Raw genomic sequence first — 20,814 nt, 5'->3', positions numbered from 1 at the left:
CCCAGCTACCACCCACTCTGAGATCAAGCACACCAGGCCGCCCAGGCTATGAGAGTCAGCAGGTGTTCGAGCTTTTGGGGGTTCACTGGCGCTGGTCAGTGGGTTTCTGCCGAGGTGGGTGCTGTTGTGGGATGTGAGGCAGCACTGAGGATGAAGTCTAACAGAAATGAGGGGCTGTGTGTCTTTTAGACTAGCTTAGGGGTGCCAAGGCAAGTCTACCCCGCATCGGAAGGAATTGATTAGCAGCTGCAGCTGCCTGGCAGTAGACTGGCATTTTGTGGGCGTGCACAGAAGGACTGGGCTTCACCAGGCACACGGCTGACTTTTCTCTGGCGTGTATTCCTTGAGTTGTCGTGTGTTCCTTGAGTATACTGTTACTTGCACGTCTCTGACCATCACTCGGAGCAGAAACAACCGAAGAGGCGAAGATCTGTGTTGGTTGACTGTTTTGGAGCATGGTGGGGCAGGCAGGGTGGAGGGGCTCCGTTCACAGAACTGGCTGCACGTGGCTGAGGCTGGTCCTGTGGGGAAGCTGAGTGCAAGGTTGGACCCAGAGTCTGGGCTGTAACCTTCAAAGGTCTGTTCCCAGTGACCTACTTCCTCCCTCCTCCAGCTGGGCCTCATCTCCTGAAGGCTCCACAGTTGCTCCAAATAGCACAGCCAGCTGGGAAAGAGTGCTCCAGACAGGAGTCTGAGGGGAAACATTTTCCATCTGAAGTTAGGGTCGCGAAGGGTTGTACGCCGTCTATCCAGCGCCAGCTGTGCCCTCTCTTAGCCCAACATTGTTGTTCTTTGACTTTGATTTGCATTTCTACCAAGTATGATGGAAATGAAAAGGGCCCGCAAAACCTGCTGCTTAGCTAGCGTTCTGGTGGATGCTGGGTGCCACGCTGGAGGGCGCCCAGCTCTCTCCTGTCCCCCTCCATCATCCCTTCTTCCCCCAGGACATGAGGTTAGTATAGCAGTCACCCTCAGCTCTCCGTGCTCCATGTATTAACTCGCTCCCTATCTCAACCCTGCCCAGCCTCTCTGGATCCGGTGGGAGGCTCTAAAGGAGTTCCTCTGCGGAGCACCATCCCCCGTACCACCTCACAGAGGCTCCTGAGGGTGCCCAGGCCAATGCCTCCCATCCAGAGCATTCCCACCACCCCTGAGGCTAGCAGTGCCAAGGAGAAGGACCTGGACCCTCCTGGAGGCAGACAGGATCTCCAGGACTCGGGTGCCTGCAGGGCCGGGGAGGTAAGGCAGCTCTGCAGCGTCCAGTCTTCCCCCCCCCCCCCTCGCAGTTACCTTGTCTGCTTTCCGTTCCTTTACCAACTCTTGTCCCTGAGCCCCGTGCATCTCTGTGAGTGTCTCAGGACAGTCCTCAGGACCAGGGTGGCCTTGAGAGAGACTCTAGGCCTGCATTTCACTTCTCCCTGTAGCGTTCAGACTGTTACCTCTGGCACGAGAGTGTTGGGGGGCTGCCCGAGAGGTATGGGGGCTACAGTACTTTCATTACTGGAGCTGGTGGCCCCCCAGGCTTTCTTTGGTGCTCATGTTTTGGGATTTTCCTGATTTACTGGTCATCTCTTGCTTAATGCCAACTCGGCCTGGAGAAGCACCTCCTTCCCGGAGCTATTTTGTACATCTGTAAAAGCAGAGCTTTGAACTGGGTGTTTTAGAGGGTCCCTTCCAGATCTGTGTAGTCAGAGATTTTTCTGAAATGAGAAGATAAAAAAAAAAATCCAAAAAAGAATTAAAGCAACCGAGAAGCTCGTCAGCCTCCCTCCCCGGTTGGGAAGGGTCGATCTTCCCAGAGGGGTTGGAGTGGGGCGAAGAGACCGGAAAGGGAAACAAGAGGACATTTCCCAGAATCCTCTCACCGATGGATGGCAGGAGATGCTTTGTGTGAGGTTACCAGGAGCTGAAAGTACAGTGTGAGTCACGCTTCCAAGGACCAGGCTCCCTCCCCTCCCCCTCCCCCTTGCAGGTGCAGATTTCCAGGCAATACTTGCATTGTGCTGATGAGAAGATGCACAAGTCTTTAGGAGGCATCGTGATCCCACCCATTCCGAAGGCCCGGATGCCCACAGACACCTCTTCCTGCAGGCCTGGCTCCTTGCCCAGCCCCTTGTGTCCAGGCCAGGATGCACTTATGGGACCAAGGGCCCCACATACGCGGTAAGCAGGCCTACTTAAAATCTCAAGTCTGTCTGTGGTCATCTCTCCTGTGGCTTCTCTCACCCCACCCCCGACTCCTTTGGGCTCCTCACTGCTGAGTCACCATGGCTGGCACAGCCTAGAGGCACCAGGTTTGGAAAGGGTGAAATCCCCTCCCATGGATGCCAGACACAAGGAGGCCATAGCATTGCTGTTGCAGCTTCTCTGATCCTGGACTCTGGCTGGCTCCGAAGGCATCTATGACAAGCAATATGGGCAGCTTGTTTTCTGTTTCTTAATGTCTACAGTTGCCATAGTGACGAATAAAAATACACATTGTTTTAGGGCATGATCAAGCTCCTGGTGGCTCGTTCTTGTTATGTATTTTCTTAGCCAACAGATACTGAAACCACCACCATGAATAATGTGTGTGTGTGTGTGTGTGTAAGGTATATAGTGTATACTCATGTGTGTGCATGTTTGCGTATACATGTGTGTGGGTGTATGGGTTTTTCATAAAACTTTTGGACTTCAAAAGGGTCTTCATACTCAGAAACAGTTGGGGCAGAGGCTCTAGGTTATCATGAACCTGCTTGTAAAGAAGACAGGCAGAGCCTTCTAGGTGGCTGTCAGCATCCAGTGCTTAGCCCAGACTGATGCCCCAGTGAATGTGTAAGAATTCATAGGCACATGTCTGTGAATGTATGTCTGTAACTATGTTTGTGTATGTGTGTGCATTTGTATACACACATGTGTATGGGAATGTGTGCGAGTGTGAGTGCGTGTTCAGCACCTATGGGTTTGGCTCTCCTAGTGCAGCGTACACATTGTTAGTACACATTTCTATTGCTATGATAAAACAGCACAAGGTCAAGCAAGTTACAGAAGAGTTTACGCGGATGGCCAGTTCCAGAGAGAGGGTAAGAGCCCAGAATGGTAGGGAACACCAGGCATCACGGCACAGGATGCCGATGGCACAGGGTGCTGATGGCACAGGGTGCTCACATCCTGACCCTTAAGCCGGAAGCAGAGGAGAACACTGGGAATAGGTCGAGGCTTTTGATGGCACAGCCCCTCCACCAAGGCCACACTATCCAAACACTGCCACCCACCCTGGACCAAATGTTCACATGCCAAGACTATGGGGGCACATTTGTCCCTTAAATCACTACATATGGTTGTCACTTCCTCCTCCTGAATTTCTTTGGCCTGATCTTCCAAAGTTTCCCATTTCTCCCTGGCTTTCTTGATCTCCTGTTTCCTGCGCTGCCTTCTCTGGTCACCCCTGCATCCCCATCTGTGTCTGGGCCCTGCTGGGCTGTGGGACCGTGTCCATTTGCTCCCGGATGGGATGGGAGCTCTCTCCCATTTTCGCCTTCGCACGCAGCTCACCTCTACACTGGCTTCCCTACGGCCCTTCTGGTGCACAGCTTCTCCTCTCTCAGTAGCATTAGTGCTAGAGTCCTCACTCTGCCCAAGGCTTTCCTTCTGTCTCATGATTCTTGGGGCTGTGGCTAGCCTTGACATTTTTCCTCCTTCTCTCTGGTTCTGTACCATGTCTTGATCTTCCAGGCACTCTCTACACACCTTTCATCTGTTGCTTAAATTTACCCATCCTCAAAATTCCTGGAGTCTTTCCTTGTGGCTATGACCTCCAGGATCACGGGGCTCTGGGTGACTTTGCCATGACCTGACCTCTCCCTGGAGACTCACACTCTCACTGGGACTTCTGGTGTCTCCTGGCATGCTGGTCAGCATTGGAGGAAGTCGGAAGAGAGGGAACACACATTACCATGGCAACGCGAGGCACCTTGTGTTTCCCCAAACTGCCCTTTGGTGGAGGAGCTGCTCTGTCTGCATCTTCAGCAGCAGACCTGGCTCTGGCTTCCGGGGCTTCTGGAGCCTCACTGAGAGCCCCTCCCCATGGCTTTCTTGCAATAACGAAGCACACAGAAGCTCCCATCTGCTTCTTGTCTCCCTCCCACATGGCACTCACAGCTGCTCCTTAACGTCATCCAACCGGTGGGTCAGTGGGTCAGTGGGTCAGTGGGTCAGTGGTCCGGCCTTATCCAGCCCCTTGCTGTTCAGCCTTCTCTTCCTTCCCCAGGCAACCCTCCTGTGATCTTTGACTTTATTCACCTTTGGCTGCCGGCAGCTTTGAGAGGAGCCTGCCTGGCTTGACTTCCTCTCTCCTTTCTCCTCCCTCCTCCTTCCTCCCTCCTCCCTCCCCCCTCCTCCTGCACTATCTATAGGGTCCATCTGAGGCCTTGTGGGTGTGCTAGTTCCTGAACCAGAGCCTCATTTACTCTGTGGCACTTTTCTGTCCTGCACATCAACACGGGCCTTCCACCTCTGCCTCACCTGGCTTTCATGGCCGGCAAGGACAGGAAGGGGTCGCCTCTGTCTTGTCCATATAGACTGTCCACCCCCCCCCCCCCACCACCTCCCTTCCATTCTTGCTTTGATCTGACTATTTAATAAATCTTGGCTATTTAAATTGATTTTGCTTCTTTTTTTTTTAAATGTCTGTTCATTTTATTTATCTTGTCGTGTCTAAAACCTCATTCTATTCTTTAACTTAGCACTTTATAGATCTGGGGCCATATCTCAAAAACCTGTGATGTTAAGCTAGGAGCCTGGCAGGAATTAGTCACACAGAAAACACCTGCCTTAGCTGTCCACCTGCAACTTGGCTCTCTTCTCCACCTCTGTAAGGCTGTCTAGCAAACAGGTGGCAAATCTCCCCTATTGCCACTTCATTCATCTGCCTAATCATTTATTCATTTAAAAAAACTATCAAGCACCTACTATCTGCTAGATGCTTCGGAAACCGGGGTGAATACATTTGGGGGGTGGGGATGAGAGAGACTTGAGGGTAAATCATTGAATCCAAGTCCGGTGGATCAGAGGTGAGACAGAAGGTCTCACCAGTCTATCGAGAAAATAGCGTCTCAATGAGGCTGGGATGATTTCTTGGGGGAAATTTCGAAGGAGGGACAGCACAAGACAGAGGACAAAGACACTCAGGGAGGAAGGACAGAGGCGTTTAGGAAGCTGCAAGAGTCTGCTTGTGAGACCGCCTCAGCCTACAAGGGGGCTTATGAGTCCTCATCTGAGGCCTCTAAGGCCTGTCTTAAAGCTCTTAGATGCGGGGATGAGACAAGCTCCGTTAGAAGGCCACTGTGGGGCTGGGGAGGTGGCTTGGCAGGCAAAGTGTGCAGTGTGCGTCTGAGATCTGGGTCCCTAGAACCACCTGAAAGCTGGTGGCCACCAGGATCTATCTATGACCCAGTGTGTGAGGGGTGCAGATGGGATCCTCGGAGCAAGCTGGGTAGCCATGTCAGCTGAAACAGCAAATTGTGGGCTCAGCGAGAGAGCCGAACTCAAAGCATGGGGGAGAGATGGCTGGAGGCACTCAGCACTGACCTTGGCTTCCGCACACAGGCACACACAGGCGTACACGGGCGCACACGGGCGCACACAGGCGCACTCAGGCACACACAGGAGCACACAGGCTCACACAGGCACACACGGGTGCACACAGGCGCACTCAGGCGCACACAGGCGCACAAAGGCGCACTCAGGCCCACACAGGTGCACACAGGTGCACTCAGGCGCACACAGGCGCACACAGGCGCACTCAGGAGCACACAGGCGCACACAGGAGCACACAGGTGCACACACTTGCATGTGCACCTTCCACACGTGCACTGCCCCTCAACAAACACCAACACAGCCAGGAACGGACAACATATGCATACGTTTTTAAAAAGTGTGGGCAACAGTGGGTAGGCGAGGTGGCTAAGCGGCTAACACACTTGCCATGCAGCACAGGCCAAGGCAGGGGATGTGGCTGGAGCTGAGGGGAGACATCCAGGCCCTTCATCCGGCTACACTACAAAAACAGAGTCTAACTTAAGACAGCAGTTTTCATATGGACACTGTTACCTAGGGAATAGATGTTTGCAGAGCCAGGGAATCGCCTAGCCCTGGGCATGGATTCCGAGGCTGGCCTGGCTGATAATCAATCAACCCAGTCTTAGTGTCAGGAGCTATACCTTCTGCCACTCTGACAGGGAAATAGCCCAGCCCATCTCTGTCCATCTCAGCATCTGCCACCTTGGGATAACCCCGGGCTGCTGGTCCTGGTATCACTGGCTAACTGGGGTTCACACAGTTCTTTTCTCTCTCTTTCTTTTAAGATTGACTTGTGAGAACGGACCTCTGGAAAAGACCCCTAAATCTCTGGGTACGTATTCCCATGAGGACTCAGCTTGCTTCTCTTTCTTTGCCTCCGTGTTCTGGGTCATGGGATTAGGCCAGGGGAGACCTGAGGGCTCTCGGGCCAGGCCTGTCATTTCACAGATGGATGGGGAAGCTGAAGTCATCGCACTTTAGAGTGGCGATAAGTCTGTGTCAAGGACCAGGAAGGCTGAGCGCCAGGATGCACACCGATTCACATAGCACATGACAGTCCAGACTGGGGTGTGTGTGTGTGGGGGGGGAGGTGTGAACCAGGGGATCCAGGCTGAGTAGTTTGATCCAGGCTACCTTGAACCTCAGTGAGCTCTTGAAGACTGTTCAGAGGCTGGGCTAGACCTGCTAGTGTGCTGGGCTGCACTGTGGTAGAGTGGGCCTGACACAGCAAGAACAGGCTTCTTTCTCTGTGTAAAACATATAAAGATGCCCTCACTGGACCGAGTGAGACTGTAAACCACTGCTCATAAGCCTCGGGCAGTTGCTCTCAGCAGATTCAAAGGTCAGGGGAGCAGGGCCAACCAGAGGGTGGACGTGGGGGAAGGGCAGTTTTCAAGAAGGAGGAGGGAAAGGAGAGGGGAATGGATGTAGAAGGTCATCCCTCTGGGCTGATGTCTGCTGCTGGGGAGAGATTGTGGGATGAAGGGAAGCTGTGCTATGGCTGAAGAGTGATTAGAGGGCAGGGAAAGAGGGCGCAGCCCATGAGGGGCACTCTGAGCTCAGGCTGCGCAGAGCTGACTGGAGGGAGGGTGACTGGCTCTCTGGCAGGTCCCTGACTGAGCAGCTGAGCCAGTGAGTTGGGGCAGAGTGGCAGGCTGCTGCCCTGGAGGCTCTGAGCTGGGCCTGAGAGGCAGGGCTGGCGGCGACGCCTCAGAGGCAGGAGCCTCTCCTGTCTCCCTGGCTCCGTGTGTGGAATGTGCCTGGGGTACCTGAGGTGAGACACATGAGACCCCGCATGCCCTTAGGTGCTAGCCCTCAGATGGCTGGATGGGGGTTTGGTCCAGGAGACCATGTCACCAGGTGTCCACAAACAGGGACAGCCTGCTCAGACAAGGCTTTCTAGGTGTCCCTAGAGGGTGTGGGCCAGAAATTGGATATTTAGAAGATCTTAGAGCACAGTTTGTCTCTGGCTGTCAGCTGGGGTGACATTGCCCAATAGTCACTGTAAGGGCTGCCGTGCTATCTTTGGTCTTGCGTTCTCACAAGCCTCGCTCTGAGCAGTTGGCCCTGAGCATCTGCATCCCCTCCCACATCTTTGACCTCTTAACCCTTCCTCACCCTGCCACAAGCAGAGGGACCCTCCATGAAGAAATGGGGACCAGAGAACCATGTAGATACACATACTCAAAATGCCCTTTCCAGTCCTGGGCATTCCCAGATGGCAGGTCCAATCTCAAGAAACCCCTGGCTGGCCAGCTCTTGTGATGTGGTGAATTTGGTGGCTGGAGGAAATTAGGGAACTCATTCCTATTCCAGCTCTGTTTTAAAATGTACCTTTAAACCCACTATTGGGAAAATACAGGGTGATGGTGAGCAGCTATGGAGTTGATGTTGTTTGGAAAAGGAGGTTGCTGGGCCTCAGTTTCTTCATCTGTGAAGTGAGAGGATTGGACTAATGTTCAAAAATTCTCAGCCCCCTTCTGGTTCTGCTGGAATGGTATAAACATTTGGCCGAATTATTTTATTTGACTGATTTTCCACTCTCTGCCCACTTAGAATAAAATGTGCAGTTCTTGCTTTCTGGATGAATGAATGAATGAATGAGTGAGTGGTTGGAGTATGACCTGGTCCTTGACCTTCCTGGCAATGCTACTCTGGAGAATATCTAACTTCCCCATTAGGAAAGTGTGGGGCAGAAGGACTGAAGATTGAGGGCTTGTACTGTAAAATCCATCAGGCACAGGGTCAGGGACCCACTGACAGGCCACGGTGGGTGCCACTGTCTTCAGCTCTGTCCCTGCTCTTGACTTCTCCAGAGCCAAAGCCTTTGGTCCCAGCTGTCAAAGCCAAGTCTGCCGAAGCCACCCCATTGTCCCTGGCTTCGTCACAGTCTGCCTTTACTCTGACAGCATTCTCCAGCCATGCCAAAGAACCCCGCTCCCTGGCGAATGAAGAAGAGCAGAGGGAGTCCAGCACCAAGGTACCGGGGAAGCAGGAGCAGGACAAAGTTGAGGTCCGGCGGGCGGGATGCAAGCACACTTCTAAAATCTGCTGTGCGCAGCTGGCCAGCCAGCTGGTGGGGAATGGGGCAGAGGCAAGAACTGCCTGAGGCTGCTTCTCCAAGCACTTAAGGCCAGAAGCTGTGGACAGTTTGGGAAGGAGTACTGCAGAGATGGAGAGAAACAAGAAGGGAGCTACGATTGAGGGTGGGGACCAGGAACAAGGAGGAAGGCAGATGGAAGGAGGCGGGAAGGACAGAAGAAGGTCGCACGTGGGCCGGAGGGGAGCAGGATGCTGGAAAGAGGCCAGAGGCTTAGCTGAACCAGGCTGGGTAATTTGAACTGACCCCCAGGATAGCAGCCGAGAGGCAGCTGACTCAGGCTGATGGGCCAAAGCTGTTCCTGACAGGCTGACAAATACCTTGCTCTTGGAAGGTGACCTCCGGGAGGTGGCTTCTCTTCCCTGATTGAGATGAATTTAGTCATACAGAGTCATTGTTCTGGGATCCTTGAGGTTTTCCTTTGGAACACGGCATGGCAGCTTAGCTCTGAAGCACATGTGGAAGGCCCGCCCTGAGTGTGTGCTGTATCACAGACACCGATGACTTGCTGACAACATGAGAGCCAGGCTCTAATGAGGGTGGCCATGAAAATTCTTTATGTGGCATGACTTTATCTTACAGCCTGCCTCAGCCACTCACTCCACAGTCATTTCTCAGGCCTGGACACTACAAGTTGTCTTGTCCCAACCATAGTAGCCCAACTCCAAGGTCCCACATGCACGCTCACTACCATCTCCTGTTCTGGCTCCACCCCCCACCCCCTGCCATCCCCCCACCTCCCCAGTGCTCTAGCATTTGCCTTTGGCTGTCGCTTTGTATCAGCAACACTCTCCTGGAACCCAGGGCACTCCCAGCAGCCCAATGACTCTCTGTTGGCCTTTTCTGGCAGCCTCAGTCCTCACTGCCTCTCTGAGGCCCCAGATGTCACATCTCAATCCTCTGCTGCCTCGCACCAGCTTTTGACACAGCTTCTGACATGTCCCTTCTGAACTTCCTGCCTAGGGACACAAATGAGAAAGAAGGTGTTCTGGGCATTCATTAAGGCCAGTTCATCTCCTCCCTCCTTGGCACACCCCTCCATCTTCCTGACCTGTAGACGCTGAGGACCCCAGGGCTCAGTCCTCTGGTCTCTGGTCTACTTAACTATTGCAGAAAGTGTGTCTGAAGTACTACTGTAGTCTACAGACTGACAAAGTCCTCCCCAACCTCCCCTTACCTTCAGCATCTCTACTTGAATATCTAATTAGGTTCTGAGTCTACCATGCCTTGACTCCTACTTTGGCACCCATAACTCACAAGGTCTGTACCCAGTGAATGGCAGCTCCTAGCTTCAGGCCAAAACTCCCAGGTCCACTTTTGGCTCCTCTTCCCCTCTCCCTATCTCTTTTCCTATTTTGTGTATCAGCAGAACCAACTCTACTTGCAACAGCTTTTGTGCTTCACTATCCCATTGCCCTCCCTTTACCCTGGTCCACCCCCATCTCAACTCTTGCATGGATATCCTACTATTTCCTAATGGTTTTCCATGTCCTTGATTCTCTCTATACAACAGTCAGCATGATCTTTGGGAAACAGAAGTCAAAGTGTTCTACAGTTGATGATAACATCATTGGTGAAGGCTGCATAAAGGGGCTTCTCATCCCCATTTTACAACAACAATTTCTTCTATTTCTTCATCTTCTTCTCTTCCTCCTTTCCCTTCCCCATTCACTCCTCCTCCTCTTTCTCTTCCCCCTCCTCCTCTTCCTCCTCTCCCTCCTCCTCTTCCTCCTCCTCTTTCTTCTTCTTCATCTTCTTTGTCTCCTCCTCATCCCTTCTTCTTCTTCCTCCTCCTTTTCCTTCCTCTTCCTCTTCTTCTCCTTCTCCTTTCTTCTCCTTCTCCTTCTTTCTTCTTCTTCTTCTTCTTCTTCTTCTTCTTCTTCTTCTTCTTCTTCTTCTTCTCCTTCTCCTTCTCCTTCTCCTTCTCCTTCTCCTCCTCCTCCTCTTCCTTCTCCTTCTTCTTCTATCTTCTTTGTCTCCTCCTGCTTCTTTTTTCTAAATGTACAATTTTTTCTAAAATGTATAATTTTTTAAAAAAGATTTTATTTATTTTATGTATATAAGTATACTGTCACTGTGCTCATACACACCAGAAAAGGGCATCAGATCCTATTACAGATGGTTGTGAGCACCATGTGGTTGCTGGGAATTTGACTCAGGACCTCTGGAAGAGCAGCCAGTGCTCATAACTGCTGAGCCATCTCTCCAGTTCTTACAACTTCTTAAGAATATCAATCCATTTAAAGATAACATGTGATGAAAATACAGTCTTTGGAGAAACTGCTCTTCCCAAGTGGAAGAGTTATATCCTATCATGCTTCTGCTCAAAACTTTAAATGGCCTCTTACGTCTTGATGAGAGCTGGAACCCCTGGTTACTGGCCCCAAAAGTCAGTGTAAAATGGATCCTGCCAGTTCCTGGCTTGCTTTAACTCAGTGTTCCTCATTTATTTTGGGCATACCCCAACCTTAGGGACTTTGCAGTCAGTCACTCACTCTTGTGCTAAAATGTTTCTCTCAGCAAAATGGTGTGCCTGTTGCCTGTCTTCATTTGTATCCCCACTTAAATTTCATGCTGAAAGGAGTCCTTTCTCTAAGGGGCTTCTTCCCTGAAGTCAAAGCTGTCGCCCTGTTGCTTTACTTCTAGCATATCTCATATGACATTTCAGACAAATTGACTACTTACTGTTTGTGCCCCGCCCCTCCTTCCATGCCGCTCCCAGGGCCTCAGGACTTGGCTCTTCTTTGTTCGCTCTGGAACAGTGGCTGACACATGGGAGGCAGTCTTCTGTTTCACAGCTAAATGAATAAAAGCGTAGAAAGACTGGTTGGGTTTTCCAGGTTAATAGGCATTTCCTTGACCTTGTGTCAGGTCCATGTCACCATTTCCAAGTCTGCCCAGGAAAAGATGCGATTGAAGCAGATGAAGGAGATAGAGCTGCTTCGGAGGGCAAAGGAACCAGAGCGGGAGCGAGAACTGGCTTCCCAGGGCTTAGGCACATGGAGAACCTCGGCAAAGGAAGGTACTGGTGCGTTGGGTGGGTGTCTCCACTGGGAAAGCTTCCTGGATAACTCCTGGGCTCTCGACCTTCCAAAAGAGGGGCTGCCCACACCGCCTCCCCTTCCCCGTCCTGAGACAGGACAGAGAATCATCCCTTGCCACCTGCCAATGTACCCATTGCCACAGAAACATCTTGCCAGGGATGTGAAGAACCCGCTTAGTCAAGGATTTATTTCCACAGGCCTCCTTCCTTTGCGGGGCAGTGGAACCCTGTCGGAGCCTGCTGGCATGAACAGCCCACACAGAAACAACATAGGAGCCCTCCAGAGGAAGCGGGCCAACCGAGCCTCCCTGCCCAGCATCCCAGTCAGCAAGCAGGAGCCTGGCTTTGCCCGGCACGCATCAGGTGGGACTTGACCTCTCTCCGGACCACCTCTGGGTGCTCTGGGGTCTGGTCAGGGGTATCCTGGCTACCTGTCTTTGCCATGCTGTCCAGTACATGCTAGGCAGTTCTACCAGCCTAGTATGACATGCTCTAGAGAAGTCATCAGTATATGAGGACCAAAGGACATGTACTAGAGAGGTCATTAGTATATGAAGCCACCAAAGACACGGGCAAGGAACTACTTCGGAGGGGAGCTCTGGCTACATTTTGGATGTCTGCCTGTGCCTTCACACTGTTGGGACTGGATAGGGCTGGCTGGGACCAAGGAATCTAAGAGCTTGCAAGGACACCTCAGGGGACATGCCAAGAAACCAGGGGACATTCCATCTCACTTTTAAAGGAACCTCACCTCCTCCTCCTCTTCTTCATACTAGGCATTCAAGTGTCCTTTCAGTTGAAAAGACTTTTTTTTTTCCCGAAAAAAAGCAACTAAAGGTTGAAACTAATCATTCTGATTCATATTCATATAATGATGATCAGGTAAAGCAGGGCTTTGGTACTGTAAGTGTTTTTGACTTGCATTTTCCATTGTTTGTATCTTTTCGGTTGTGTCAAATAGAAAGCCTTAAGTTGGGACCCTTCTTCAGGAGCTATGGTTTTATCCTTACCACTTGTGTACCAGGTCTCTCTCCGTAGCCCTTGGTCTTCCCCCTCAGCCTCTTGTGTGCCAGGTCTCTCTCCGTAGCCCTTGGTCTTCCCCCTCAGCCTCTCAGGGTTAGGACCACAGGTGTGTGTCCCATTCTGCCTTTTGTCTTTGTTTTGGCCTTTATTTTAACAAATGGACCCATGTTTAGGTTCAGAGGCTTCCTACACTACCTGAAATTTCATAGCTGGGAACTGAAAGATTAATCTCCTTTTATTATAAACACCACAGTCTATCACAAGTAATACTAGTTTGCATGTTGATTGTGACCTAAAATTCCCTTTAAAATAAGTGTATTTAGGATCTAGAAAGAGGCTTGATTTGAAGAAAGTGCAAAATAGGTGAGAATTATAGGTAATTAAGAGATATGGTTAGCTAGGGCTTTAGCTTAGTGGTAGAGCATTTGTCTAGCACGTGTAAGACCTGGCTTTCTTTCCCCGTTTCTATCTTTCTCTCTGCTGTCTGTCTGTCTGTCTGTCTCTCTCTCTCTCTCTCTCTCTCTCTCTCTCTCTCTCTCTCTCTCTCTCTCTCTCACACACACACACACACACACACACACAGGAGAGAGAGAGAGGGAGCGAATGCACTGGAGTTAGCAGATGCCCTCCTCCACAGCAATGACTGGTGAGGAGCCGCCATTCCGAGTGTGCCCTGTGACCTGGGTTGTGTGTGTTACAGAATGAATCATGAAAGTGATCAATACTGAGAAGTGCTTACCTGCCTAACCCACCACCCTCACTGTGTAGACTGTAGAGCAGGAGAGATCAAGACTCATGCCATCCTCAGTGATGGCAGACTGTCAGTCTCAGACTTTGGCTGCTGAGTCTTGAACCCAGGATGGGCTGTCATTGTTGAAGCTGTGGTGTTTGTGAATAGATAGATTTAGGAAAAGACAGTGCCTTCCTCTCATGACCTCCCTGGATGCAGAGTCTGAGTCCTCTTACGCTCTTGACAGTCCTGCGAGTGTCCCTTTATTGGTTACACCTAACTTTTGGTCAGTTTGGAAATGATGGGGTTTCAGGACTGGAACTTGGTTGTCATTGCATCACTAATGTACTCCATGAGATTGCAGCCTGTCTCAGGAGACTGGGTGCAGGTTTGCCTTCACGTGCGTGCAGCACACAGAGGTTCCTGGACTGCTCGTGGGAAGGCATATTCACGAGAACTGTGGAGAGGCTGGTGGGCGAGGGCAGGCCAAGACAGAGTCAATGCAAACCCTAGAGACTAGAAGCTGAAGTGACCCCTGTGTGGCCTCGCGTGTCTGAACCTGTGTCTATGAGCAAGTCCGTGGGAGAGAAATGATGTCAGAGGGTGGTGTGGAGGTAGGGAGGGCAGTCAGAGGCTGGCTACTGCCGCAGTAGTAGTGATGCTACAGGACTATATTCTCAGATATCCAGGAGGCTGAATGTTCAAGGCTAGCTGCTTTACACAATGAGTTCAAGGTTAGCCTGGGCAATTAGGTGAGAGCTGTCTAGAGATGAAGTAAAGACAGGGCTGATGATAAACTCAGTGGTATAGTTCTTGCCTGGTGTGTATGAAGATGATGAGTTCAATCTCCAGTAAAACACACACACACACACACACACACACACACACACACACACACACACACACACACACATTCTCGGGGAGGGGAACCAAGGAAGCCTCACAGCAACAACTGACCAGGAAGAGAGACATGGGAGGGCGGGAGAGCCCAGTGCTGGCTCTGTGACGGAGAAGCTGAGGGGTATGTTGTGTTTCTGAAATTCCTTCCTGTTCTAGAACTTTCTGATTCTAGAATCTATCCATAAGAAAGAAAATGTTTTCTCTGAGTGTCTGTCTGTCTTTGTGTCTTTCTCTGTGTGTCTGTCTTTTTCCGGCTCTGACTTGTGTGTGTTTGTGTGTATGAGTGTATGAGTGTGTGTGTGTGTGTGTGTGTGTGTGTGTGTCTGTCTGTCTGTCTGTCTGTCTGTCTGGACTGCACCAGGAGCCTCACACATGCTAGGCAAGCATTTCCAGCACTGAATTACACCCCAGCCATGCTCTTCCCCGTTTTCTGTTAGTTTCTGTCAGTGGCTGCATCGTGACCCTGCAGGCGACAGTCTCCTGCAGGGTTTTTCCCGGTCCCCCTGCCTTCCTTCAGCCATCTGCCCATGAGTGCTTCCACCCCTAGGCATCTCACAGAGGAGGGATGGGAGGATTGAAGTAACAGGGGTTCCTGGTGAAGAGTGAGCTTAGAATGCTACCCAGCTAGCAAGGGGTCTATCGGCTGCCGTGCTCTATATCCCCACCAGGGTAGGAGAGAACTGGAGGTGAGTCACAGGCTCAGCAGCTTCCTATGATGCCCAGCCGCCTGTGTGTTCCTAATGGTGGCGCTAGAACAGGTGAGAAGTCAGGGCAAGTGAGGTGTAGCTGCTGGCTTTGCAGCCTCCAGGCCTTTCTCCCTGTGTGTGGGGCTGCACTGAGATCAGGCTCAGTGTGTGTGTGTGTGTGTCCTCTCTGTCCTCCTGGGTAATGCTTGCTGCCTCCCTCTCATACAGCTAACTCATTACCCGCTGTGCTTACCTTGGGCTCCCCTGAATGGGAGGAAGACGAGGAGGAGATGGATCTTCGGGCTCTCAGGGAGTTGAGGCCCTTCTCCAACCCAGAGCTGGGGCTGACAGATGCCCTCCAGTGCCTCAACAGCAATGACTGGTGAGGAGGGGCCTTCACTGTATGTCCTGTGGCTTGGTCTGTGTAGGGGTGGTATTTAGGAGGGCTACAGAAGATCTCCTGCCCCCAACTTCCCTGTTCCCTCATCCCTAGGGTCTGCTGCCATGGAAGGTGTGTGTGCATGTGTGTGTGTGTGTGCACACGTGCGCGCGCACACGTGTGCACATATATAGGTTCATATGTTTGGTATTTCTAACTTCTTGTACATGGGCCCTTCTAAGTCTGCCCGTGTACTGTTCTGTGACATGTTAGAGCCAGGCATGGTTGGTAGGAATCTGAATACGGAACAAAGAGAAACGAGGAAGGTCAGATGGGAGCTTTATTTCTCTAAATCAAGTTTGTTAATTTATGTGTTTTAAAACAGGGTCTCATGTATCCCAGCCTGTCCTTGAACTCAGTGAGAATGACCTTGAACTTCTGGTCCTTCTGCCTCTGCCTCCTGAGTGCTGGGATGACAGGCATGTGCCACCACGTGCAGTTTATGTGGTGCTGGGGACCAAACCCACACCCTTGGGCATGTTAGGCAAGCACTCTCCCGACAAAGATACATCCCCATCTGGATCAAGTTTAATACAAGGGACCCGCCCCCACGATGCAAATGAGGCTTGTGGTCTTAGTCATGGAAGCAGTGACTGGTGGCCTACAACACTTGCACAAGCCTTCCAATCTTTAGCCCCCATTTTAAGCAACTTCTTGGCATTGTCTATCTTGTATCAAAGACCCAAACAGATCCTGGGTGGTCAGTGTGGAGGGCCAGCCAAGATCAATAAAACAGCTTGCATTGACCAGCTAGTAGGATTCCAAGCCAGGGTGTCACCCCAAGAAACCCTGCTTCTGAGGCCTTGGAATCACACCCTGCTGGGAGCTGTCTGCAGAGAAACAGGACGCCTCCCCCTCCCCTCCTGTGACAGGCCTGGCCTTGCTTCTCAGGCACATGAAGGAGAAGGGCCTGGTGAACATCCAGCGTCTGGCAGCTTGCCACTCGGAGGTCCTCGGTACACGGCTGCATGATGTGTCCTTGGCAGTGACTGCGGAGGTGAGGCCTACCCACAGCTTCTGTGCTCTGCCTCTTCCCCTAATCCACACATACCCTTTCCCTGTCTTAGCTGTTCAGGTGAGTTACACAGCAGCTGTGAGAGACCATGGCTCTCTGGAGCCTGTCTCTGCTTATTCACCAGCCTCCAGCCCCTGAGGTGGGAGTTCACTACCCATCCCTCAGATGCCAGCACTGAGCACAGGGCCTTCTTTATCTTGTAATCTGGGAGTTGAAACATTTGGAGTCATTCGTTCCCATTTGTCACTGTCCATTGTCTTCTGTTCTTGCAAAGTCTAAAGAAGGATGGGCACTCTGGGTTGATTCCCAACCTCAGGGCTGGTGTAGCATTTCCCAAGACTTGGCTCTCAGCCGAGGTCCTGCCCTGAAAGACAGTAACATGAGCTTGATCTCAGTAGAGGCCAGTCTACAGCCTTGGGGACAGACTGTCCTGGTGAGGATGGGAGGGTTGTGATGCAGAGGACATCGTGTTGACACTTGGCTGGTCCATGTCATGTCAGGGTTGGCTTCTGCCTCTGCAGCGTGACTGTGGTGTGAAGAGCAGAGTGGGCCATTTCTGTGAACCTGTTATATTAGATATTAGTTCTTTTCCTCGCTACTGTGGCAAAACTCTGGAGAGGAGCACCCGGAGGAAAGATTTATTTTGGCTCACGGTCTCAGGGGGATTTCAGCCCGCCATGGCAGGGGAGGCGTGGCAACTGGGAATGCTTCTATGCATGGTGGTAGGAGTGTACTGTGCATCTTGTTCACACAATGGGCAGATACAGCTAGCAGAGAGCCCAGTGGAAACAGGGGACTGGCTAGAGCGTCAAAGGGCTGCCCCTGGTGACCTACATTGGTTAAGCTCCACCTCCTGAAAGTTCCCCATCTTCTTAAAGCAGCAGCACCAACTTGGGAACAAGTGTTCACAGCATGGACCCGTGGGGGACATGTACAAATTTCAGACAATGTTGAAAATGGGATTATTAGTTCCAATGATAGCAGAGTAGCTTTGATAACGACAGCATGGGCTACTCTGACCAAAGATGCTGCAGATTTTTTTTTAACTCCAGTGTGGCAAAGGATGAGAACAGGGCTTTGGCATAAGTGAGGAAGTGGCAGTGGGGGCCACACTGTCTTCAGAGCCCTTGGGAAGGTACAGCTGACCTGGAGGCCCCTTCTCCTCTCTCTCTCCAAGGTCACCAACCTCCGCTCCAAGGTAGCCCGCCTGGCCATCAGCACCCTGGGAGACCTCTTCCGAGCTTTGAAGAAGAGCATGGACCAGGAGGCTGAGGAGATTGTTCGGTGCCTTCTGCAGAAGATGGGGAACACCAGCGAGTTTATCCAGCGGGCAGCCAACCGGGCTCTGGGCGCCATGGTGGAAAATGTGACCCCTGCTCGTGCCCTGGTGGCCCTCACATCTGCGGGTGTCTAGTATGTGCTATCCCTGTGTGTGTGTGTGTGTGTGTGTGTGCGTGCGTGTGTGTGAGGGGATACTGGTGACCCTCACATCTGTGGGTGTCTTGTATATGCTGTGTGTGTGTGTGTGTGGGGGGGAGATGCCCTGGCACATGGAATGAGCAGAGAAGGATAGGAGAGAAGAACAGGGAGGAAGGAAGCAGAAACTGTGGCTCTAGAGGGTCTTTTGGGATGGTGTGTGTGTGTGTGTCTGTGTCTGTGTGTGTATGTTAGCATGCTGAGGCATTCACCACAAGCTTTACTGAAAGTGCCTTACACATTTAGTAGAGAGAGCAAAACCCTGTATCCTGTGGGCTCCTGCTACCCTTCCCAGGCAGTCTTCAGGGACAGGGCAAGCATGGCTGGAAGTAGAGGATGCTGTTGTTCTACTTAGGCTGGGAAGTGCATGGTGGTCATGGTAACGCTTGGGCGACAGGGCAGTAGAAGCAGCCTCAGCTGTGCCCTGGGGGACTCTTGCCCCTCTCAGGGGAGCTATGTTTCTTTCTGATGAAATGTGGACCAGGAACAAAACTGGCCTCTCAGGGGGAGGAGGTGAGCCACTGTTAGACCCAGATTTACTCCCCCTCAAGTCAAAAACAAATCAGTAGCAAAACCAGACATTTCCCAAGCCCTTCCCTCCACAAAACAACAATGCCTCCCTACCTCTGCATGTCACTCATCACACCAAGGCATGCCTTCTCAGCCTGCCTAGAGCCCACTGCTCCTGCCAGCAGACCCTGGCTATTGTAGCAGTAACTGTTGCAATGTATTGGCTGCTCCTGGGCACCATGACCTGGATTCTCTAGGCCTTTGCTTTGTCAGCTGATGGAGATAATAATGGTGTCTCTCCCTGAGGTGCTTCTGAGGTGCCAATGACTAGCTTCCTGAGGCAGCCTCTAGAGGAGTGCCTGCTTTCCCTAACGTTACTGAAGAACCGGTGCCTTTGCTAGATGTTTTTCTCTGTGCCTCAGTTTTCTCTCCTGTAGTGTGATGGCAACAGCAGCTCATGGTTGGCAGGAGATGATGGGCAAGATGACCCTGACATGGCACCTAATAGAGGGTGTGACAGTTGATCACTGACAACAAGGACCAGGTAGACTGTCTTCAAATGCCTGGGTTCGAGTCTCCGAGTCTCTTTGCTTATGTGCAGACTCTGCTTTAGATCCAAGGTGGGGATTTGTGGGTCACACTGAGCAGGGAGAGCGCTGGTGTTCCCCACTATGTGCACAACAGTCGGGGCACCATGGATGTTCCTGCTTGGTAGTCTGTGGGCACAGAAGCCTCGTTTTGGGAGAGGTAACACTTTGATGAGTTTTCTCACCAGAGGTCAGGTTCCGCCCATTAAGTGGCCAAAAGTGTACCCAACTATCACTAAGCATCACTCAAATGCTTAGCTCCAGCAGGAACCTGGGAGATGCAACAGAGGGTGGTGTGGTTCCCAATTCCAAGGACCTGACACCCTGACGGAGCTGGGGAGGGATATAACAACACAGTTCTACTTACCAGGGGACCGAGCAGGTGCCAGCCCAGAGTAAGCATCTAGTTCTGCCTGTGGGAGTAGAGAAGGAAGAACAGACACTGATTGCGAAGGGGTTTCCTGGTTGGAAGAAAGATGGCTACCCTCATGTACAGACAGGAGTGCCTGGGTTCACAAATGCCCTGGAAATGTGTACAGGCCTCTTTGGGGACAATCATGTGGCTTCATGCAGCTGTCCTTCCCATTCCCATTGATGCTATGGTCAACTCTGGCCCTGTCACTGGGAATGACACCTCAAAGGCCAACCCCCTGCCCCAGTCATGTGAGGGAGGCTTTGAAGTCATGACTGGTGTAAACGTGGGTCTACGGTCAGTGGTTACAGATCTGCATGTGTGACAGTCTGGGGCCCCTCACATCCCCACCCTGTCACCAACCTCTCCGCCGTGGTTGTTTCCTTTTAGCCACCGGAACCCCTTAGTCCGGAAATGCACTGCCAGACATCTCTCGGCCGTCCTGGAGCAGATCGGGGCAGAGAAGCTTCTCTCGGGCTCCAGAGATAACACAGACATGCTGTTGCACAACTTGGTGAGGCTGGCCCAGGACTCTAACCAAGACACCAGGTAGGTCAGGACTTGGGGCTGGGCGTGGTCAAGGTGACAAGCCCATGGGTCAGGTCCTGGCCTCACAGTTCAGTGTCCTCTGAGTTCAGCAAATGGACAGTCAGATAGATGGAGGTGGATGCTTTCCTTCCAGCTGTGTTCTCGTTCCCCCAGTACCACGGCCAGCCTGTCCAGGCAGCGTTCCGTGACCGCTGCCTCCTTATCTTCTGTTCCACCACTCCTTGCAATAGGGCTCTTGTCCGTCTGCCCCAGCTCCAGTTTCAGACTGTTTGGCTGGTTTTGCAAGGGTGTTCACTCTTTAAGCTAAGTAACCATATGAGAATGAAAAATTAAGCTCCAATTGTGTTGAAGCTTGCCTCCTACTTGAGGAAGATACACAACAGACAATAACTATAATGACCAGTTTAGATTATAGATACAGGGCACAAAAGTAAAAAAAAAAAAAAAAAAAAAAAAAAAAAACAACCAACAAAATGGAGTGGGGGATGCAGGGATGCGACTTGAGGCTGAGGCCAGGGATAAACTGCAGGGACAGGCTGATGGGGCTGGTTCTCTGAAGCTGTAAACATGTAATCCAGGCAAAGGAAAGAGTATAAAGGCCCCGGGATGGAAACAGATTGGACAAGGAGAAGGCTGGGCAGGCTGGGAGAAAGACTAGCTCATGGTAGGCAGATACAGGTCATGAAGGACCTTGGAGGGCAAGGATTGGACTTTAGGCTGTGTGATGGGAGACTTCCGGAGGATTTTAAAGTGTGTGTGTGTGTGTGTCTCTGTGTGTGTGTGTC

At 51.6% G+C, this 20,814-nt stretch overlaps 1 protein-coding gene across 8 annotated transcripts in view; it reads left to right on the top strand.

Annotated features, from left to right (window-relative positions):
• The window catches only part of Togaram2 (TOG array regulator of axonemal microtubules 2), a 51,366-nt gene that overhangs the window by 8,995 nt on the left and 21,557 nt on the right, over positions 1-20,814 (top strand). For 5 of the 8 annotated variants that reach the window (XM_052186326.1, XM_052186322.1, XM_052186319.1 and 2 more), the window contains 10 exons: positions 1,025-1,239; positions 1,973-2,163; positions 6,345-6,391; positions 8,376-8,539; positions 11,531-11,687; positions 11,901-12,065; positions 15,270-15,423; positions 16,372-16,477; positions 17,673-17,908; positions 19,871-20,029. In XM_052186326.1, the coding sequence (XP_052042286.1) occupies positions 1,025-1,239; positions 1,973-2,163; positions 6,345-6,391; positions 8,376-8,539; positions 11,531-11,687; positions 11,901-12,065; positions 15,270-15,423; positions 16,372-16,477; positions 17,673-17,908; positions 19,871-20,029 (1,594 nt within the window). The remainder of the gene's footprint in view (positions 1-1,024; positions 1,240-1,972; positions 2,164-6,344; positions 6,392-8,375; positions 8,540-11,530; positions 11,688-11,900; positions 12,066-15,269; positions 15,424-16,371; positions 16,478-17,672; positions 17,909-19,870; positions 20,030-20,814) is intronic. The other 3 variants (XM_052186325.1, XM_052186320.1, XM_052186321.1) reach the window with 2 other exon arrangements.

The sequence above is a fragment of the Apodemus sylvaticus genome, chromosome 6, assembly GCF_947179515.1.
Source record: "Apodemus sylvaticus chromosome 6, mApoSyl1.1, whole genome shotgun sequence".
Lineage (NCBI taxonomy): Eukaryota > Metazoa > Chordata > Mammalia > Rodentia > Muridae > Apodemus > Apodemus sylvaticus.
Note: the sequence above shows the minus strand (reverse complement) of the source record. Positions and strands in the feature narration are given on the sequence as shown.